We start from the raw sequence: 20,369 nt of genomic DNA on the forward strand, positions 1-20,369 counted from the left end.
GACCGGGGGGGGGGGGTAATCTGTAAGATCTTGTAACCTATGGAACGTGGCGGGTCTTCAGGAGCTCTGTATCTTACAATAGGACGTGGCGGGTCTACACGGGCCCTAAATACTGCAGTGAATGTGGCAGTGTGCACGGCTGGGGGTGGCAGGGAAGACAGATATGGAGGGTCAGGTCTGACCGCAGCCAGGGGCTGCGTCTCTCACCTGTCGGATGGGAAGAGAAGCCACTGCAGCCTCAGGAACCGGAGCCTCCGCGCGCGAGCTCCAGGCTCCCCCACCCGCGCCGCGGAGCCACTCTAGCCGACCCCGAGCCACCTGGGCGGCCAGCTCCACTCCTCCCGCCGGCCGCTCTAGCCCGCCTCCTGCCTATCTCCGGCCTCGGCAACTCTACTCCTCCGTCGGCCGCTCTAGCAATCCAAGGCGCCACGCTAGCCAGACGGGGCCGCTCTGGCCCGCCTTGGAGGGCCGGCGTTTCCGCATCTCGACTACCCCTGTCACTCTCCGGGACCCCGCCCCCTTTGCCGGAGTTGTGGATGGTTCCAACCCCTGGCGAGAGCTCAATCCCAGATCGCTAAATCCTCGGACTTCCCACTGGGGCTCCCACCTGGTTTACCTCCCCAGCTCCCGTTACCCCTTAAATTCCCAGCGCTCCTCCATCAACTCCCTCTGCCACCCCGTCAACTCCTCCGGCTGGAACTGGAAAGCAAAAAACATGCGCTCGAGCGAACCTGTTTCCACTGGAATAACCTGCTAAAAGCAATTACTTCCCTTTAGGCCTCAGTCTTTCCATCTGTACAATGCGGAAATGTTTCCAGCTCTCTCTCCCCATACACCCACATTCCAGGGTAATCCAGAAGAGCTTTCTGAAATGTTTTCAACGCTCTGTAACTAACTCTCGGCTGCACAATGGCCGACGGAGTTACTGTTTTTCTTTTTAGGTGGCTCTGAAGCTAAGCCTGATTGGAGGAAGAGCTAAGCACGATTGGAGGAAGAGCAGTTCTAAGTTCAAGTTCCAGGAGCTGTACAGTATCTCACGAAGCGTGTATGTCCCTGCGACGAGGCAGTCCGATTCTCTGGGCCTCAGTTTCCCCACCCATAAATGAGGAATGTTCTCTACTGAACAGTTAACCTGCATCCTAGCCTAGCACCGCTCATTCCTACCAACCATGCATTCGGCAAATGTCAGTTCTCTCTTGGCTCATTTTGGTTTTCTTTTTCGAGACCAGGTCATACTATGTAGTCCAGGCTGGCCTTGAACTCATGGCAATCTTCCTACCTCTGCCTCCCAAGTGCTGGGATTACAGGCGCGAACCACGGGACGCAAGGTTTTCTCTTTGCCCCCTTTGACAGATGGGAAAACTGAGGCTGGGGGAAGGGAGGCCGCCGGCTCAGCTGGGAGCCCCCGGGGGGGGGGGCCGGCTGTGGGCAGCGCCTAGGTCCCCTCCCTGCTCCTCCCCACTTCCCCTGGCAGCGGAGGGGAGGAGGCCAGGCGGGGCCAGGGACCGTGTACCTGGTGTCCGCGCGGGGAGGTCACCGGCGGGGCGCCCGAGGTCGGGCTTGGCGGTCCCTCGCCCAGCGTCCCGGCTCCCGCTTCCTGGCTCCGGCGGGGCAGGAAGTCGGGGCGTTTTTCCGGAGCCCCCGCCTGCAGCCCCTCCCCGCTTCCTGCCCGCGCCCCGCGCCCGCCCGGCACCTCGGCTTCCTTCCCCTTCTCGCCAGCCGCCGAGCTCCTCCTTTCCCCGCGGGCGCTGGCCCCGCCCGGCCGCGCCTGGCTCCCGGAGCCGCTTTGTCCGAGTTGCGGGGCGCGCGCTCCAAGACGCTCGGTTCTCCGCGCGTGCGACCCATCCCTGCGCAGTGCGCACAATCCTCGTGCGGCGCACCCCAGCTGCCCATCTTGCCCTTGCGCTTCCTCCTTCTTCACCTCTCGCGGCGAGCCTCCCCTCCGTGACCCTCTTCTCCGGGGTCCTATCCAGTCACTCCCTTCTCCGGGTGGCTCTTTTCCTCCCTGGCCCCTGCTGTTTCCTCCTCAGCTGCTCCTCGGTGCCTCTATCTCTGCCCCTTTTTCTCCCCTTTGGCTCTGTTTATCTTTCTCATCCTCAGGCTCTGTCCTTTCCCCAACTGTTGCTTTCCCTCAGGCTCGCTCATGTTTACGTCCAGTTTCCGGCAACCTTCCTCCCTGTCTCCCTGTCGCTGTCAATGGGGGATTCCCGGTATCTCCCCACTGCCCCACGTGCTTTCAGTCCTTAGTTGTGCCGGGTTTGCCTCTCCTCGCCATCTCAGTGACTCTGTATCATTGTGCCTTTGTGTCACGCCACTGTGGGTTTCCCCACCATCCCTAGGTTCCTGGCAGACTCTCCAAGTCAGTCTGTGCAAGTGGGGAATTGGGTACTCGCCCCAGGAGCTAGTACCTTGTGTTTTCAGAGCTTAAACGTACGTGAAAATTTAGTATATGCTTCCCTTAACCCCGTACCTCTCCACCCCACACAAGACGAGGGTGAGGCACTGGAAAGGGGCCAAACCAGCCCTTCAATTGGGGTAGGGACTTCCCCAAGAGGCTTCCTGTTTCTTGAGGCGTGGGAGTGGGGAGGAGCAGCCAAGACTGGCTGTCTGGTCTCAGAAGTGGACAGGGGACAACTTGGGCCCAGAATCCTGGATCTGAGGGAGGGACTTGGCCCCTAACTGCTGGGATCCAGGGATTGTAGGGGGGGTGGGGGTTAGTCCTCATGAGATCCATGACTCCTGCCAAGGGCTGCATTGGAAAGGATTTATTATCACTTAAGTGGCCATGACAGATCTGGGAGAAGGGGGTGACACTAACGAGGTGGCTGTAATCAGCTCCCCTAGAGGCAGCGATTAAGGGCTCATTACCTGCTGGAGAGGGAACCTGGGCCAGACCACAAGAAGGGCTGGATTAGGTGGGGGAGTGGGCTGGAGCAGTCTAGAGAGAAGACTGGAGAAACGGAGGAAGAGGACAGGGACCATTCCAGGGGGTGAAGAGAGATGCTGGAGTTAGGCATACAGCAGGCAGAGATGCAGGATGGGGGCCTTTGGGGGTTGCTCATGGCTTCTCCAGCTGTACGTCTCCAATGTGGAGGCTGCCCACATCTTGGTAGGTGCCTTGGAGTCCCCTGGAGATGTCTTCATACATGGAGCAGTCGTCGAGGTTCAGGCCCTGGGATGGGGGGTGAGGGGGTCACAGAGCAGTGGACATCAGTACCCTGATAACTGAGGCCCCTGCCCCCAGTCAACCCCAGGGTAGGACCCCATGCAGAGACCCCAGTGCACCTGTCCCTACCCCATCCCCATTCAACGCTCACCTCATAAAGATTTTCATCTTCATAGTCATCTGGCATGTCTAACCCAAACTTCTCATTCTGCCAACGCTTCTGTGGGAGGAGATGGGGTCCGGGCTTCAGTCAGCAGGGGAAGGTAAATGGCTTTTCAGGCCCTCTGACATACTAGCAAGTGCTTTTTCAAAGAGGGGAAGGGGTGTGCCCAAGGTCACGTATTGGGGTCTTGGCAGATCTCTCTATTGTGCTGTTTCTTTTGCCTTTCTTCTCCCCCTTCCTCTTTCTTTACTTTTTCTTCTGTCTCTTTTGTTTGTTTTGTTGAGACAAGGTCTCATTCTTAAGCTCTGGCTGGCCTGGAACTCATTATGTAGACCAGGCGGGCCTCAAACTTGTGATCCTCCTGTTTTTGCCTTCCAAGTGGAGTGCTGGATGTGTTTGCCACCATACCCGGAGGTTTCTGTTGTCGTTTTGAACTATTCTCCAAGGGTGACAGCAAGAATGCCAGTAAGCCAGGAGTGGCGGCATACACCTGCAATCTGGGCACTTGGAAAGCGGAGGGAGGAGGTTGTGAGTTCCAGACCAGTGTGGTCTATAGTGGATTTCAGGTGAGCCTGGACTACATAGCAAGAGCCTCTCTCACTGGCCCCACTAAAAAGAAAAAAGAAATGAAAACTGGTCTTGATGGCATATACCTGTGATCTCAGCACTTGGGAGGTGTACATAAGATGGATCAGATGTTCTAGGCTCCAGGCCAGCCATATACGGTTACATTAACAAGTTTGAGGCCAGCCTGGGTTAAGTAAGACAAAAACAAATAGGTCCAGGACATGGTTCAGCTGGTAAAAATGCTTTGCTGTGCAAACTCAAGGACATGAGTTTGATCCCTGGATCCAACAATGGAAGGAAAGAACTGACTCCTGAAAGTTGTCTTCTGACCTCCACACGGGCACCATGGCACTTATGTACCCACACTCTCACACAATAAGAAGAAATAAAGTAAAAAATGTAAGAAACAAAAGTTGCTGGGTGTGGTGGTATACATCTTTGATCCCTGCCTTTAGGAGGCAGAGGCAGGTGGATCTCTGCGTTTGGGGCCAGCCTAGTCTCCATAGGGAGTTCCAGGCTAGGCGGGGCTGCAGAGTGAGACCCTGTCTCAACAAAACTAAACAAAAACAAACCAATAGTTGTCCTGTGGCCTAAGGAGTAAAAGTGGCTCTGGAAAGACACCCAGCCCGCTTCTTCCTTATCTTGGCCACATTTGCAGGGGACTGAACTTCTGGGTGGGGCAGGAGCTGAGTTGGAACACCTGAGGAGGGGCTGGTAGGACACTGGAGGGGAAGTGGTCCTGTCACCCCTCTAGCTCAGTGCCTCTTAAAAATTTTCTTATATTAGTCTTTCTGGCAGTGACGACCTCCCTAGGAGAACATGCCTCTGAAAAAGATCTCCTTCATCCCTCTCCAGGAGAGAAGACAAAACACAAGAAGAAGCTCCTGGTGCCGAGCTCCAATTCCTACTTCATGGATGTGAAATGCCCAGGATGCTATAAAATCACCACAGTCTATAGCCATGCACAAATGGTAGTCTTGTGTGTTGGCTACTCCACTGTCCTCTGTCAGCCTACAGGTGGAAAAGCACGGCTTACAGAAGGACCTTCCTTCAGGAGGAAGCAGCACTAAAAGTACTCTGAATCAAGATAAGTGAGAAACCAGCCCAATAAACACATTTTGGATATAAAAAAAATTTTGGGGGGCCAGAGAGATGGCTCAGCGGTTAAGAACATTGACTGTTCTTGTAGAAGACCCGGGTTTGAATCCCAGCACCCAAATGGCAGCTAACAACTATCTGTAACTCCAGTTCCAGTCTTCTGCCCTCCGAGGGCATTACACGACACAGGTGAACTTACATGCAGGCATAACACTCATACACATAAAATAAAAATAAGTAAAATTAAAAAAAATTGTTATATTCATTCAACCTTTGAAACCTGAGAAGTGGGTACTTTTAGTCTCCCAAACTTTGTAGGGGAGCCTCCGACCCCAGAGGACCAGCTGGTTACTGGGGGTTCCTGGAGGACTTACCCTGAATAGCAGCAGTGTGCCTGGTACCACTGCACAGAACAGCAGGATGATTCCCTCAGCTGTGATGATGCGGTTCTTGGTGCCTTCCCCCATGTCCAGGAAGGGTCTAGGGAGTGGCTCTGTTAAGACAAGGTGCTGCTCAGCATCCTGGCACCCCCTACTCTTCTAGCCCCTTCCCCTATGAGGTCAGGGAGCCCTGAAGCCAGTGTCTTGAAGCTGAGAACCTTAGACACTGGGTGTTACAGGTTCCAGGCCTAGGAGGGGGAAACTGACTCTGCCCCTGCTTCACAGGTGGAGAAGACTGTTCCAGTTGGAGTCGGGGACCTGGGGGTCAACACCTCTTGCTACTCACCACGCACTCGGAGGTAGGTGCCACAGGAATGTTTAAGTACGGTTCCGTCGTTTACTTGGCACCTGTATAATCCCCCATGGCTTTTGTTCACTTTGGAGATGAACCACTCGCCACCCTTGGGGCCCAGACCATCACCCAGGAACATAGGGGTCCATGTGTGGTTGCCCTGAAGGATGTGCCACCATGTAACGTTGCTGGTCTTGCCATCATGAACGCAGTTGAAGCGGACCTCATCACCCATGCTCACTGTCAGAGATGGTGGACCCCCTTCCACCGTCAGGGCCTGGCATCCAGGGCCTGTAGAGAGAGGAACAGGGATACAAGACAGAACAGGGCCTGGGGATGGCACTGAGCACTCCAGCCCAGACCCCTACAATACCAGCAGTCCTGGGTGTGGAAGGGACAGAGTGAGGCCACTCCTGGTAGTGGTGGTGGTGATAGTGTGGCATCATAGAGGAGGAGAGTAGATGCCCAAAAGGAAGAGGTATCCTGTGGCCTCTCTCCCACTCTGTGCTTTGGTTTCCTGGCACTAGCAGGACCCTGCTGCCTAGACTGGTCTTTAGAAACCCCTAGAAACTGCCATTAGACTAGGAGCAGCTTATGCCCAGAGTAGGCAGAACCCAGCATCACCCAGCCAGTTACAAGTGGTACTGAGGCCCAAAGGCCCACTCCCCTGGGTCTGTCCCTTACTAAATTTGCCTTGGCTTTTGAACCCAGGCTGCTTCTCATCTCTACCATTTGAAGGAGTTCAGTCTGGGTAAGGGGACAGGGCTCAGATAGAGACTAGGGTGAACTGGTGTCTAGGGGTGTCCACTCCAGACTTCTCTGGGAATCCTCAGTTCTCAGCATCCCCAGGGCCATGTGGGTCGCCTGTGATCTCTTTTCTGGAGGTAGCAGGAAGAGAAAGGTCAGAAGTGAGGAGGGAAAGGTGGGGAAAGAGGCCCAGAAACCTCATGGTCACTGGCTTAAACTCAGAGATGACAGCTCTAATCCCTGTTCCTAGTGTCACTTGTGTGAGTGACCTACCTCTCTGAAAAACCTCTGTCAGTGTGGTCACACTTGGATGTGAGAGGGAACAGAGAGACTGATGAGGCCTCGTGCCCTCCCCCCACTAAGGAGCTGCTCCCTAACATCTGCCACCTCCATGTCTCCTGCCTGCCTGCCCCCAGCCTTAGTGTTCAGTCAAGGGCCACTTCAGTTCCTTCTTTTGACTTGGGGAGACAAAGCAGTGTATTGTGGGGGATAGTAGTCTTGGGTCCTAATAGTTGACTTCACTGAGCTTCCTCCAGCCTCATACCTGGTATACAGGTTGGGATAAACAAGATTTCTATAGGGGTTTTCCCTAGCTCCCCCTGCGGCCTTTTCTTTTGAAAAAGTCTCACTAAATTGCCTGGAATGCACTATGTAGTCTCAACTCGATATCCTCCTGCCTTAGTCTCCTGAGATCTGGGATTACCGTAGAGGTAGAGGGTATTCGAGTGTCCGCTACCATGTCTGGCTTCCCGCTCACTCCTGCTTCTGATCCACCCCCCACCCCCCAACCCCTGTCTTCAGTTACACCCCCAGCGGCACCCACCCTTTGGCCACATTACCCAGGCAGGCTTCGGACAGCAGAAAGAGGAGGAAAGTCGCAGCGGGCAGGGTTCGGAGGACTTCCAGAATCCCAGGCATCTTCTCCCCGTGGGGTGGTTTAGTCTGGGTTGCAGCAGCCTTGAGGTACCAGATTCCACCCCTAACCCCGCCTCACTTCCTGCCCAGCCCTGAAGGAGATGGGCTCCACTGGCCCTCACTCTCCAGACTTAGTTGCCATATGTTTTCAGGCCCTTGTAGAGGAACTGCTTTTGAACCTGCACCTGTGGTGGCCGCAATTCCCCTGAGGCACCCGTGCTTCAGTGGGGAAGAGGCCTGGCTCATCACTGCTGAATCTTGGGAAATAAGCCTTGGGGAGCTAAAGTTCTGTAAACAGGCAGGTCCACGGGGTGTTCCCAACTTAAACTTGTCACCCCCCCTTTTCTCTCTCTGTCTTTTTTTCCCTCTAAGTTTTTTGAAACAGGGTTTCATATAGCCCAGGAACTTTGAACTATGTAACTGAAGATGATCTTGAATTTCTTTCTTTTTTTATTGTCTAAACTCACTTGTATTATTTTTGACAGAAACATATAACCTCAATGTGTAGTAACTAAAGCAAGCTCTTCAAACAAGATCAAGACAACATCTCTTCTACTGTTTAGGCTTTGCCACAAATTCCTGATACATGGAGTACCCCATACCAAGAGTCATGGCTACCACTACAAAGGTTTGGGCAGTCACGCTCATGTGGATCAGGTGAATGGACATTTTTGTATTTTCCCTGCTCTTCAATTTGTATAATCCCTATGCAACAATTGCTGCAAAGCCTGCCATTCAGAGAGGGAGAATGGTACCTCCCTACCTTTTTGAATACATTTAGATCCCTGACCTTCATCATAAGAAGAAAGGGTAAGATCTATGTTGGATGACATCGTGATTGTTTGAAGAATCTTTTTAGAGACCGGTTGCCTCATGGTCCAGCTGGCTTCTGGCCGCTGCTTCTTCCTTTTGGCTGGAGAGATGGCTCAGCTGTTAAGAACACTGGTTGTTCTTGAAGAAGACCTGGGTTCGAATCCCAGCACCCACATGGCAGCTAACAACTGTCCGTAACTCCAGTCCCAGGGGATCTGACAGCCTCTTCTGACCTCTATGGGCATTGCACGACACGGGTGCCTTTACCTACATGTGGGCAATACACATATACACATAAAATAAAAATAATAAAATTAAAAAAATATTGGTGGTGCACGCCTTTAATCCCAGCACTTGGGAGGCAGAGGCAGGTGGATCTCTGTGAGTTCAAGGCCAGCCTGGTTTACATAGCAAGTTGCAGGTCAGCTGGGGCTACAGGGAGACCCTGTCTCAAACAGACCAAAAAATATATATATTATTTTTATTTTATGTGTATGGGTGTATTGCCTGTATGTGTGTAAGTGTATCTGTGTCATGCAGTGCCAGTGGAGATCAGAAGAGGGTGTTGAATCCCCTGGAACCGGAGTTATGGTTGGTTGTTAGCCTTCATGTGAGTGCTGGGAACCAAACTTCGTCCTATACAAGAGCAGCTTAACAACTGAGCCATCCCTCAGCCCTGATACTGAATTTCTGATCCTCCTGCCTCCACGTCCCTCCCGTGTGAGTGTTGGGATTTCAGATGTGCATCACTATTCTCCAGCAAACTTTTCCTTGCAGAATGCTGGGGATGAAACCCACAGCTTTATGCAGGCTAGGTGAATGCTCTATCACTGAGCTATATTCTAGTCTTAAGAGATTTTTCATGTTGACCCCCCGACAAGAAAGCATGCTCAACCATCCTCCACTTTATAGAGGAGAAACCTGAGGCCTAGTGAGGGGAACTAGTCCCTTATCCTGTGGTGGAAGAGATTCAGAAGGTGTTTCAGAGGCTGGAGAGATGGCTCAGTGGTTATGAACACTGGTTGTTCTTGCAGAAGACCTGGGTTTGAATCCCAGCACCCACATGGCAGCTAACTACTGTCCGTACCTCCAGTTCCAGGGGATCTGACAGCCTCTTCTGCCCTCTGTGGGCACTGCACGGCACAGGTGCATTTACCTACATGCCAGCAATACAGGCAAACACATAAAATAAAAATTAAAAAAAAAAAGTGTTTCAAAGTTTCTTTTGTAGCTGAGGGTGTGGTGGCTCATGTCTGTAATTCCAGCATTTGGGAGGCTGAGGCAGGATAATCATGATTTAAGAGGCTCGCCTAGCCTAACTAAGAAACAGACAGATCCCACCATGGTGTTCGGGAGCTAGCCTGTCCAGCCAAAATGTGGAGCTCCAGGTTTGTGTACACATGCATCATACACCACACACATAAGTAATAAAAAGAAAAAAAATGAGCTGGGTGTGATGGCTCACTCCTGTAATACCAGCAGTGGGCTATATGAGGCCCTGCTTTTCTTTTTTGATATTTTCTTTATTATCCTTATTTTATGTGTATGAGTGTATCACCTGCATTCGAGTGCACTTGTGCCATGCAATGCCCATGGAGGTCAGAAGAGGGCATCGAATCCCCTGGAACAGGAGTTATCTGCTATGTGGGTGCTAAGAATTGAACCTGGGTCCTCTTCAAGAGCAGCCAATGTTTTTTTTTTTTTTTGTCTTTTTGAGACAGGGTGTCCTTATAGCCCCAGCTATCCTGGAACTCACTATGTAGACCAGGCTGGCCTTGAACTCACAAAGATCCACCTGCCTCTGCCTCCCAAGTGCTGAGATTAAAGGTGTGTGTCACCACGCCTGGCAAGAGCAGCCAGTGCTCTTAACCACAGAGCCATCTCTTCAGCCCTGAGACCATGTCTTTTAAAAAATGATTACATTTATTTATTTGTGTGTGTATGTCAGAGGACAACATGTGGGAGATGATTCTCCCCTTTTACCTTCTGGGTTCCAGGGATTGAAGTCCCATCAGGTGGTCATGATTGGTGGCAAGTACCTTTACTCTGAGCCATCTCCCAGGCCCATGAAACTATTTTTTTTTTTTTGAGACAGAGTCTTACTAAGTAGCCCTGGCTGTCCTGGAACTCAGTATATAGACCAGACTAGCCTTGAACTCATAGAAATCTGTCTGCTTCTTCTTCTCTAGTGCTGGGATCAAAGGTGGGTGCTACTTTGAGACCAAAGCAAAATAAATCAAAACCAAACAACAAAGAGAGGCAGATGCATAGGCTACACTGTGAATTCCAGTCCAGACAGAGCTATATAATAAGACCCTGTCTCAAAAACCTCACTTATTAATTATAATTAATAATTATCATTTAATAAATAATTAAAAATAGGCTGGAGGTGTAGCTGAGTGGTATAGCACTTACCTACCTCTTGTGAGGCCCTGGGTTTAATTCCTTGCACCTCAATAAGACAAAACACAGTCATTGCAAGGATATTTTTGGTAGGAAAAATTGAGAACCCCAAAATACATTTGTAGGAGAATGGCTACGTCAGCTGTAGTATAAATTAGCCAGCAGAACACCACAGAGTAGGGGAAATGTCAGTGTCAGAAGCATCTGGAAGATGAGAAAAAAGCCAGCAGTTGGTCCAGTTGACTTGTTCTCAAAAGGCAAAACAATGCTGTGTGCTGCTTTGGGACGGATGCCTATCTACCTGTTGTAGAGATGAGGATCCACACACCCATGACCCTTACCTCTTTGGTGTGCCTGCTTGTCTATATGGGCATGTGTGGTGCCCAGGCAAGCCTGAAGAGGATGTCAGATAGCTCTGGAACTGGAGTTACAGGCAGTTGTGAGTTGCCAGATGTGGGTGCTGGGAACCGAACTCAGATCCTCTAGAAGGGCAGCAGGGCTCTTAACCACTAAGCTGTCTACAGCCCCTTACTTTTAGTTTTATTCTTTTTAGCTGGTTTTTATTTTTTGTTGCTTTTTACTTTTGTTTCTGTGCTTCTGAGGCTGAAACACTTTGGGCCTTAGCTTCTGTACTGTTACAATCACAATTTTCCTTGCATAACGTTTGTTTTGTTTGTTTGTTGAGGTAGGGTCTTCCTGCAGCCCCAGCTGGCCTAGAACTTGCCATGTAGACCAGGCTGGCCTCAAATTTATGATCGTCTGGTCTCTCTGCATCCCCAGTGCTGGGATTACGGGTATGCACCACCACACCCAGCTGCCTCCCTTGCATTGCATTAAACTGGGTGATGAATTTTTGCTGTACTACTTTGAATACTGTTTTTGCATGCCTGAAATATTTTCTAATCTTAAAATAGTGCAACTGGCTAGATTTAGTGCATGATTGTAATCCCAGCACTTGAGAGGTAGAGATGGAGGGATGGGGAGATCAGGAGTTCAAGGTCATTCAAGGCTACATAGTAAGTTTGAGACTAGCCAGAGTTGCAAAGGACTCTGTCTTGAAATTTATTTTTATGTATATGAGTGTTATGCCTGCATATATATTACCCCTGTTGTAAAGTGCCAACAAAGGGCAGAAGGTGATGGATCCCCCTGAACTGGAATTAAGGACAGTTATTAGCTGTCATGTGGGTGCTGGGAGTGAACCTGGGTCCCCTGCAAGAGCAGCTAATGCTCTTAACTACTGAGCCAATGCTCTTAACTCCAGCCCCAGGACTCTGTCTTTAAAAAACAAAAACAAAAACAAAAACGGCTGGAGAGATGGCTCAGCGGTTAAGAACACTGGTTGTTCTTGTAGAAGACCTGGGTTCAAATCCCAGCACCCACATGGCAACTAACAACTGTCTGTAACTTGTCCCAGTGGATCCGACAACCTCTTCTGACCTCCACGGGCATTGCATGACACGGGTGCACTGACCTACATGCAGGCAATACACTCATATACATAAAATAAAAAATATTAAAAAAAATAAGCTGGGGTGTGGTGGTGCACACCTTTAGTCCCAGCATTCAGGATGCAGAGGCAAGCAAATCTCTGTGAGATTTAGACCAGCTTGGTTTACCTAGGGAGTTCCAGGCCAGCTATGACCACGCTATGCCCCCAAACAAAAAAACCCAACCTCCCTTCCCCCAAAAGGCTGGAGATATGGCTCAGCAGTTAAGCGCACTGGCTGTTCTTCCAGAGGACCTGGGTTCAGTTCCTAGCACCCACATGGCGGCTAACAACTGTCAGGCACCCAATTCCCAGGGATCCCATGCCATCTTCTGGCATCAGTGGTGACTCTGCATACAAGCAGAACATCCATACACATAAAATAAAAAGTATTTTTAAAACAAAAACCGAAATTTTCAAGAGTCTGTTTCTCGTTATGTGGGCATAGCCTTTTTGTGAGACTGGCACTAAAAATATTACAAAGCACACCTAGCCATTCCTAGAAGAGGGTTAGTCCCTCTTCTCTGGCCCTCGGACCCTGCACCTTCCCTCCAGACACCCAGCTGTGCAGTTGGGTGTCTGCTTTCACTGGACAGAAAACAAGTGAACCATTAGTTCCTGTTGCTGCCTCCAGAAGCATGGGAGACGGGGAAGCTCTGGGAATTCCTTGTTCAGCATTGGTTAGCGCCTGCCACCCAGTGGCTGGAAGAGGCGAAGCTCAGGGTAGTAGGTCCACTAGCGCCTGGGGGCTTATAGTCTGTGGCAGGTGCTTGCTTGACCTCACCGACTTGACACTTATGGAGTGAGCTAAATCCTTCATTCATGTTCAATGGGCAACAGGGCACTGAACCACAGAATGGATGGAGTGTGACCAACCTGGTCCAAGGAGCATACTGGGCCAGAGAGCTGGAGCGGGTTGCATGGGTTAACAAAGGCTGTGCCATGCAAATCACGTGATTTTTCTTATCGCCATATGCCACTGAACACTTCAGGGGAGTGCTAGGAACAGAAAATATTTGCAAACTGCCAAGCATGCAGTAAGTATTGTTAAATACAACCCAGCACTGACACCCTTCGAGCTGGGACAGGGAGTGGCTTCATTTACCACCTGCCTGCTACAGGTACAGGTAGACCTACTAGCCTCCATTTTGACTTGTTTCTAGCAGGGGTTCTGGGAGGCAAAGTTCTTTCACTTGGTGCCTATCTTGTTGAATCATTTAGAAGGTGCTTTTCCATTGCTGTGACAAAACACTGGCCAGAACCAACTTGGGGAGGGAAGGGTGGATAGAAGCCAAGACAGGAACAGGAAAGTAAGACTTTGGAACACTGCCTACTGGCTTGCTTCTTCTGCCACTTTTATGTAGCTCAGGCTTACCTGCCCAGCAGGCCCAGCCCTTCCACACCTACCTTCCCACAAACCGTTCATTGGCATGCCCACAGACCAATCTGGAGACTGGGCAATGAGGTCTGCTCAATCATGCAGAAGGCTGAGGCTACCACATGGGGGAGCTTTACCCACAGGCACCTAGAGGCCCTGCCTGCATTGCAGGGGCCTCCTTGAACACTCCTTTGGGATGGGTTAGGGCTTACATTGGAAGCCAAGGTCATTCCCCAAATTCAGTAAGGTCCAGGCAGGTCCATCAACCACAGCAAACCTGTGAACCCACCTCTCCAACTTCTAGCCAGAATGTTGGGAGCCAAACTTCCTTAGCAGTGGCCATCTCAGCAGCCCAGGCCTCAAGTGGGCTACTGCCCAACAGTTTTTAGTCTTTTGAGACAGGGGTTCCCTGCAGCCCCAGCTGGCCTTGAACTACATAGACCAGGCAGGCCTTAAACTCAGAGATCTGCCTGCCTCCGCCTCCGAAGTGCTGGGATTAAAGATGTGACACCATCTCTCCAGCCCCCACACTGCTTTCTTAAAGCCAAAAATTGAAGTTGGGTGTGGTAGTGAAAACCTTAAATACCAGCACTTGGGAGACAGAGGCAGGCAGATCTCAGAGTTCCAGACCAGCCTGGTCTACATAGTGAGTTCCAGGCCAGCTGAGGCTTGGAACAGTACCTGAAGTGGTTAACTATCAGGGAATTGCACTTAGCTTTAAAACCTCTTCAGTTTGTGGGAACTTGAGAAAGGAATCATATTGCTCTTGTAGAAGACACGAGTTCAATTCCTGACACTTGTATCGGGTGTCTGTAACTCTATTCAGAAGGACTGAACATCTCCTGACACCCTCCCATACCCACAGATGCCACCCCCCCCCAGAACACTAAAAAATATACAATGGGAGGAGTGCTAGAGATGGCTCAGAGGCTTAGAGCAGCTGCTGCTCTTGCAGAGGACCCAGGTTTGGTTCCCAGACCCACACGGTGACTAACAGCAGCCTCTTCTAACTTCCTTGGGCATTGCCATGGGTGGACTTACATACATGCAGACAATACACTCACACATGAAAATCAAAAGACCCAGACCAGGATTACGAATGAGGCAATTTATTAACCCAGCATCCTTTGTTCTAATGCTTCTTGTTGGCAGCTGCCACCTGTGGGAAAAGACAGAAGGGTCAGTGGCAGGGTCTCAGGGTATTTTGTAACAGACACTCACTACCTTGACAGCAAACACACATTCACTGTAGACACCTCTAATTTCAGATACAATGACGGGTTCCGGGAAACAGGAATTGAACTTCTGCCTCCTGTCCCAGAAGGCCAATCAAAAGTAGATGTTTGTGACAGGCTGTACCCTTGAGAAACTCTCTTTGGCTCCTAGAGGCTGAAGCCTCCCCGAAGACTCCTAAGTTAGAGCCCACAGCTTAGAAAGACCCCAGGGTACTCCTGTTCACATCATCTTGAGGGTGAGATAGTACTTGCCAGGGATGTAATAGAGGAAGCCACTCTGCACTGTCTGGGCCTGAGCCAGCCTACCACCCCCATCTCTACATGCACCTAGTGCCCTAAATGAGGAATGAGGGAGCAAACAAACAGCAGGTAGAAATTCTTTTAAGCAAGCTGACCTGGGAAGGAGAACCCACATGGGTGAGTGCAGGTGACAGAATACCAGTGCCACTGTGGGCCATGCCCTGCACTCCATCACTCTTGTCTCTAAGCAACTGCACTTCAACTGCTTTCTTCTGTCCTTGGGTGGGGCCTTCTCTGACCTCCCTCTCCCCCAGCTGTGTACTCCAGGGTTCAAAGAAATAAAACAAGGGATTCTAGAAATGCCCAGACAGCACTCAAGACACCTGGTCCTCAGGTGTGCACCCCTTCTCACCTGTCCGGCGATTCTGTCCAGATCTCTCTGTCCCTGAGGTGTTAGCTTGCGGCCCCTGAAGAAAGAGTCAGTCCTTGGATGAGAACAGCTCACTCTCCCTCCTGGGCAGGAGCTAGGCTTCTTAAGGAAGCACCACGCTGTCAGACCACATCACACCAGCCAAGTTCTCACCCATACCCCAGCCAGCTGCATCCTAACAAGCTGGGGGCAGGAGTGGGAGCCCTCCTGGGAGCTGACAGAGTGTCGTTTGTGCAAGCATTAGATCAAAAGCCCCGAAAAAAATCAATTGGGAAAAGTTAACGAGCAGGCTAATGAAAGCGGACAGTCACTAAATTACCTTCCGAGAGCCAGAGGAAGTCAGAGAGGTCCAGGTAAGGGCCTCACTGTTTGCTTTTCTGCTGAAACCCAGCCTGCCTGAGGGTCAGGGGCACAGGTAGATGCAGGACATTTGCCACCCGCACCTTCATTTGCAGAGAGGTACCTGACTTCACCGTAGCTCACTAATGGGCAATGACCTTGGCCCCCAGTCACCCCCCACTCCCCACTTACCCATCTTGGTCCTTTTCCACCATTTTCAGCCCCTCCAAGGCTTGGAGGACCTGCTTCTTGTTGGCAGCTGCCACCTGTCCAGCGATTCTGTCCAGATCTCTGTGTCCCTGAGGTGTTAGCTTGCGGCCCCCATCTTGGTCCTTTTCCACCATTTTCAGCCCCTCCAAGGCTTGGAGGACCCGGCGAGCCACACTCTTGGAGCCTCTGCTGAAGTGACTGGGCCTGACACCATTTCTCTGACGTCCTCCATAGATCTTGGTCATAGAGCCAACCCCAGCACCGCCCCGGAGGTACAGGTGCCGTGCTGTGGAAGCTGGGGTGGGCAAGAGGGAGCCTTAGGATCATCACAGCCATCTATCAAGTGTTATGTAAAAACAGCCATTTCTCACTAATTTATAGGGGATGAATCTGGAAAACACCTAAAACCCAGAACAACACCTCCCCCTGCTAACCATTACCCTCAGGACCCCATGGCTGAGTGGCCTTATGGTCTGGGAAGGCCTCCCCAACTGTGACCACCTCCACGTGCTGAGAGACAGGACAGTGGAGAAGGGACCAATTGTTACAAAGGAGCTCAGTTCTAGAGCACAGGACAGCTGTATATGGCAGGCACTCCCAATTTGGAATGTACACTGGTCCATCCACGTACATGGGGTTATCCCTAAGGCCAGCCTCATTTGTCTGTCAAGGAGCAGACAGTGATCTCGAGCCTGCCGAACCCCAAATCTCTTCTGGTTCCAAAGATCAAATGGCAGAAGCAGAGACTAATTTCCACCAGCCCACCTTACTCCCAGCTTCCAGCCTTGGCTCACTTTGCCTTGGAACTTCTTACCACAGCCCTGGCACCTGTCAGGATCAAGACACTCACTTGGTCTAAGTTTCCCATCCTCTACTAAGTGACATCACTGGATAAGCCCAACCTTGAAGACCTGTGAAAACACTCTCCAGCCACTACTGCCCTCCCCACTGTGTTCTAAGTGATGTGCTCTTCCCTAGGGCTACAGGCAGGTCAGGGGACTGTGGTCTCAGGGAGCTAGGACCAGAATCAGCCTGGACACAGGGAAAGGAGAGGGCCAAACCAAGCGACATAGCTTTGAATCCTAGCACAGCAACTCAGCAGTGGCAGAATCCCCAAGTGTTTGTAGAGTGCCACCAAAGGAAGGCATTCACTCACTCAAACTGCAAGCAGAGTTGACAAGGGAAGGAGAACCAACAAAGCTCAGCAGCTTCTGCAAGGGGGACTTACCGGCTTTTCCCCGTTTCCCATAGTAAGCTCACCTGACCTCCTACCCCAGAGTTCACGAGCATTACTTTTCTGGCTCACAAGAAGGGAGGGGAGTATTTATTCCACAAGTAGGGGCTGTTAGAGGCAAAATACTGAGTTCTGCAGAACACTGATCTCTTTTCTACCCTCTTCCTCATTGAGACCTGGGCTCTGGCACCTCTGTTATAAATAAGAGAACCCAGGTTCAGTTCTTGGCACAGAAACCCACATTGTGCCTAACAACTAACTCTAGTTCCAGGGGGCCCAGCACCCTCTTCTCACCTCTGTGCTACAGCATGCATAGGTGCAAAACATGTACACGCAAAGCATGTACACATGAAAATAAAAATGAGTAAGAATAAAAGAGGGCCAAAATAGCAGGGTTTTGGTTTCAGAGGGCTTCTTACCCCACCACCCACAGGCTTCCATCCTTCTCCTGCATGTTGAGACACAGACTACTCCTAAGGAGATGCCATGCGGCTCCCCAGCTGAGCACATAAACAGCGTGCGCCAAGCAGAGTCAATGTGTGGGGTGAGGAGCCCTTCACTCCTTGCCCTGACCCTTCCCTGCCAAACTTCTAAGGAAAAATGACTTTGGCTTCAGTTCACCCTTTCATCAGTCCTATAATGCCTCCCTGGCTGGCACAGCAAGCAGATGGACCAGCTTCCACGCTATAATTTGGAGGATACCTCCACGTGTCCAATACAGAAGTGGCTCCTGCCAGATGCCTGTCTATCCCCTTCAAGTAACACACACCCGTAGAAGTGTCCATTCCCAAAGCGAGACCTTCCGTGCCTACTCACCATACCCTCATGCCACTCCTACAGCCCTATCTATATCCAGATCAATCCATAATGGTGAGACCTTCCGTGCCTACTCACCATACCACCCTCATGCCACTCCTACAGCCCTATCTATATCCAGATCAATCCATAATGGACCCACTTTTTGCCACAGACCTCTTTCTCAAAACCCAAGATGGGACTAGCTTGCTACCTCAACTGCACTCTAGCCCCAAACCCAGGGCAAAGCAGGTTAGCACATACTCAGGCAGAAAACAGCAAATACAGTCTGGAAGTCAGTTCTGGACAGAGCTAGCCTATTCTGAAGGAAGTAATCTCTGCAGCCCACATCCCTCTGTGGCAAAACAGGTAATTCTTGGCAATGATTACAATGCGCCTACATAAGCCCATGGGCAAGTGCACTCACTAGCAGGCCCATCTTTAGGTTTTGACTTTTTCTCTCTCTCATTCTTAACAACATTGATGGGTGGATACACATACACTTTTTCACATTGTGGAGTTGACCTTTAGTTCTCATAGGTCAGAGGGTCCCTTGTCCTATTCCTAGGCCCCATGGACCTGTACAAACACATGACAAAGAGCTTCATGCTCTGAAGTGATTTATCCCAAGGCCAATTTATCTTGAGTTATTCCATGTTGAAGCTCCAATTTCAAAAGGGAGATGACAGAAGATCAGAGCGCTAAGGTCTCACCACCCAACACTGATCCCACCCGCCCCTAGGGTTAAGCCTACAGGGTGACAGCTCAGAGAACAACAGAAATATCCAGACAGGGATTGATGAATTAGGACCAGGAGATTAAAATGATGAGAGGGGAGTCAGACATCCAAAAGTTTTACTTGACACTTCGGAGCTATTAAGTCTCCTTTAGGGCAAGGGCATTCCCACCATTGCCAACCACTTCGATGGGAATGACCTGCTAGAGGCAACATGATTACTGGGAACAGAAACAACAAACCACTTGACTTTTCGAGTCACTGCACAACAGACACATTTCTACATTTTTTTGGTTGCATGAAACTCAGTTGAATCCTCTTAACAGCGCTGTATTGTCACCCATTAGCATCCACAGTTGGATGAGGAAACAGGCAAAGAGTTACTCCTGCCTGAGTGCAGAGTTAAACCTTGTCTTGACAAACGTGAACTCAAGCCCTATATCACGGACACAGAAGGGCCACCGACACTAACCCAACTTTCTTTGAAGCTCAAAGCCGTAATTACCAAAATGTCAGGTCACACATAGTATGAGGTTACACAAAGGTCTCTCTTTCCTACTGTGTAAGTTGGGAGGGGAATACAAACGGGTCCATGATTTGGGGGTCATAAAGCTCCTCACTTCCAGTCAAAGGACCCAGTTCCTCACCAGCTCGTGTGTAGAACCAGTTCTCATCATAGGGAGCAAGCTCTTTATGTTTGGCCAACTTGACCGTGTCCACCCATTCCGGGACTTTCAGCTTCCCAGACCTAGGACCAAGACAACGGGAAAAGTACATTTCAGGAATTGCCACAAGTTATTTCATGTCCCCAACACACCGCCCCCAATACAACAAAGCTAGAAAAAGCCGGATACATGCCACTGTATGAATGAGTAAGCGGAAATACAAACACAGCCACCCCGGGCCTAATGCCTAAAAGGCCCCAACAACTCGCCAGCCAACATGGGGGGTTACCCACCACAGGGTCAGCCCTCAGCTCCAACACTCACTTTTTGAGGAAGGCTGCCAGAGCTCTGACGAACTCCTGCTGGTTTACGTCTTTTACTGTAACTCCAGGCATCTGCGAGGGAAAGAAGGGCAAGGATGTCAACAGCAGGCCCGGTGCAGACCACGGTCCAGGCTCCAAGCCAACCCCAACCCCGCTCCTCTGCAACAGCCCAGATCCAAGCTCCTGTCACCTCCCCAAGTTACACTTTAAGCCCAGTTCGGCTGCTGTGGGTCTCCCAGAGCTCATCGGCGCCCAGTCTGTGGATCGCAGCAACCCAAACTGGTTACCGCGTGGGAAGATCTTACACGAACAGACTCCTTCCCGCCACACGATCCTGGGCACTCCGCTGCCCACCCAGCCCTTTGGGTTCCCCGACCGGGCATGTCCGGGCCTGCCGCTCGCACGTGGCCGCGGCTCCCAGGGGCGGAGCGGCCCTGCGATGGGCTTCCCGAGGCCCCCAGGCACGCGCTACTGGGTTGTGTAGCCCGCCCTGAAGTTCGCGCACAGAAAAACCCGGAGCCCTCGCTTACCGTGCGGCCTCCGCGCTGCTAGCCAGGGGGAAAGGGAACGACGGGGTTTCCCGGGCGCACAAGTCGGGCGTCGAGTCTCGCGAGACTTCCGAGTGCTCGCGAGAGCAGGTTGGACCAGGGGTCTCCGCCTCTCTCAGGGCGAATGTAGCTTCGTCTCCGCC

At 51.1% G+C, this 20,369-nt stretch overlaps 4 protein-coding genes and 1 pseudogene across 9 annotated transcripts in view; 1 reads left to right on the forward strand and 4 right to left on the reverse strand.

Annotated features, from left to right (window-relative positions):
- Positions 1 to 1,711, reverse strand: part of Arhgef1 (Rho guanine nucleotide exchange factor 1) — a 23,655-nt gene extending 21,944 nt beyond the window's left edge. Inside the window, exon 1 of one of the 3 annotated variants that reach the window (XM_029570047.1) lies at positions 1,514 to 1,711. The gene's annotated coding sequence lies outside the window, so the exon portion shown is untranslated. Of the gene's footprint in view, positions 1 to 207; positions 339 to 1,513 lie in introns of those variants that run through there. The other 2 variants (XM_029570045.1, XM_008846446.3) reach the window with 2 other exon arrangements.
- The window catches only part of LOC103744613 (40S ribosomal protein S27-like), a 5,822-nt gene extending 678 nt beyond the window's left edge, over positions 1 to 5,144 (forward strand). The window contains exons 2-3 of one of the 3 annotated variants that reach the window (XM_029570048.1): positions 942 to 1,045; positions 4,752 to 5,144. In XM_029570048.1, the coding sequence (XP_029425908.1) occupies positions 4,808 to 4,966 (159 nt within the window). In that variant the 5' untranslated portion in view covers positions 942 to 1,045; positions 4,752 to 4,807 and the 3' untranslated portion in view covers positions 4,967 to 5,144. Of the gene's footprint in view, positions 1 to 941; positions 1,046 to 3,411; positions 3,896 to 4,751 lie in introns of those variants that run through there. The other 2 variants (XM_029570049.1, XM_029570050.1) reach the window with 2 other exon arrangements.
- Cd79a (CD79a molecule) lies at positions 2,758 to 7,482 on the reverse strand. Its single transcript, XM_008846440.3, has 5 exons — positions 7,313 to 7,482; positions 5,721 to 6,017; positions 5,369 to 5,487; positions 3,318 to 3,386; positions 2,758 to 3,172 (listed from the first exon to the last, which is right to left on the reverse strand). Exons 1-5 carry the CDS (start codon positions 7,389 to 7,391, stop codon positions 3,059 to 3,061), a joined length of 678 nt encoding a protein of 225 aa, XP_008844662.1. The 5' UTR covers positions 7,392 to 7,482; the 3' UTR covers positions 2,758 to 3,058.
- Positions 7,483 to 7,878: 396 nt separating this feature from the next.
- On the reverse strand, positions 7,879 to 8,369 carry LOC103744611 (annotated as a pseudogene).
- A 6,195-nt stretch (positions 8,370 to 14,564) lies between these two features.
- On the reverse strand, positions 14,565 to 20,286 carry Rps19 (ribosomal protein S19). Of its 2 annotated transcripts, XM_008846449.3 has the most exons (7): positions 20,209 to 20,286; positions 19,680 to 19,750; positions 19,338 to 19,438; positions 16,087 to 16,220; positions 15,908 to 15,957; positions 15,359 to 15,413; positions 14,565 to 14,630 (listed from the first exon to the last, which is right to left on the reverse strand). In XM_008846449.3, exons 2-7 carry the CDS (start codon positions 19,748 to 19,750, stop codon positions 14,604 to 14,606), a joined length of 438 nt encoding a protein of 145 aa, XP_008844671.1. In that variant the 5' UTR covers positions 20,209 to 20,286; the 3' UTR covers positions 14,565 to 14,603. The 2 variants fall into 2 exon arrangements, with proteins under 2 accessions (XP_008844671.1, XP_029425918.1); XM_029570058.1 differs by lacking the exons at positions 14,565 to 14,630; positions 15,359 to 15,413; positions 15,908 to 15,957 and having other exon boundaries at positions 16,124 to 16,261.
- Positions 20,287 to 20,369: the final 83 nt, after the last annotated feature.

Source organism: Nannospalax galili, unplaced genomic scaffold, assembly GCF_000622305.1.
Source record: "Nannospalax galili isolate Female #2095 unplaced genomic scaffold, S.galili_v1.0 scaffold1623, whole genome shotgun sequence".
NCBI lineage: Eukaryota > Metazoa > Chordata > Mammalia > Rodentia > Spalacidae > Nannospalax > Nannospalax galili.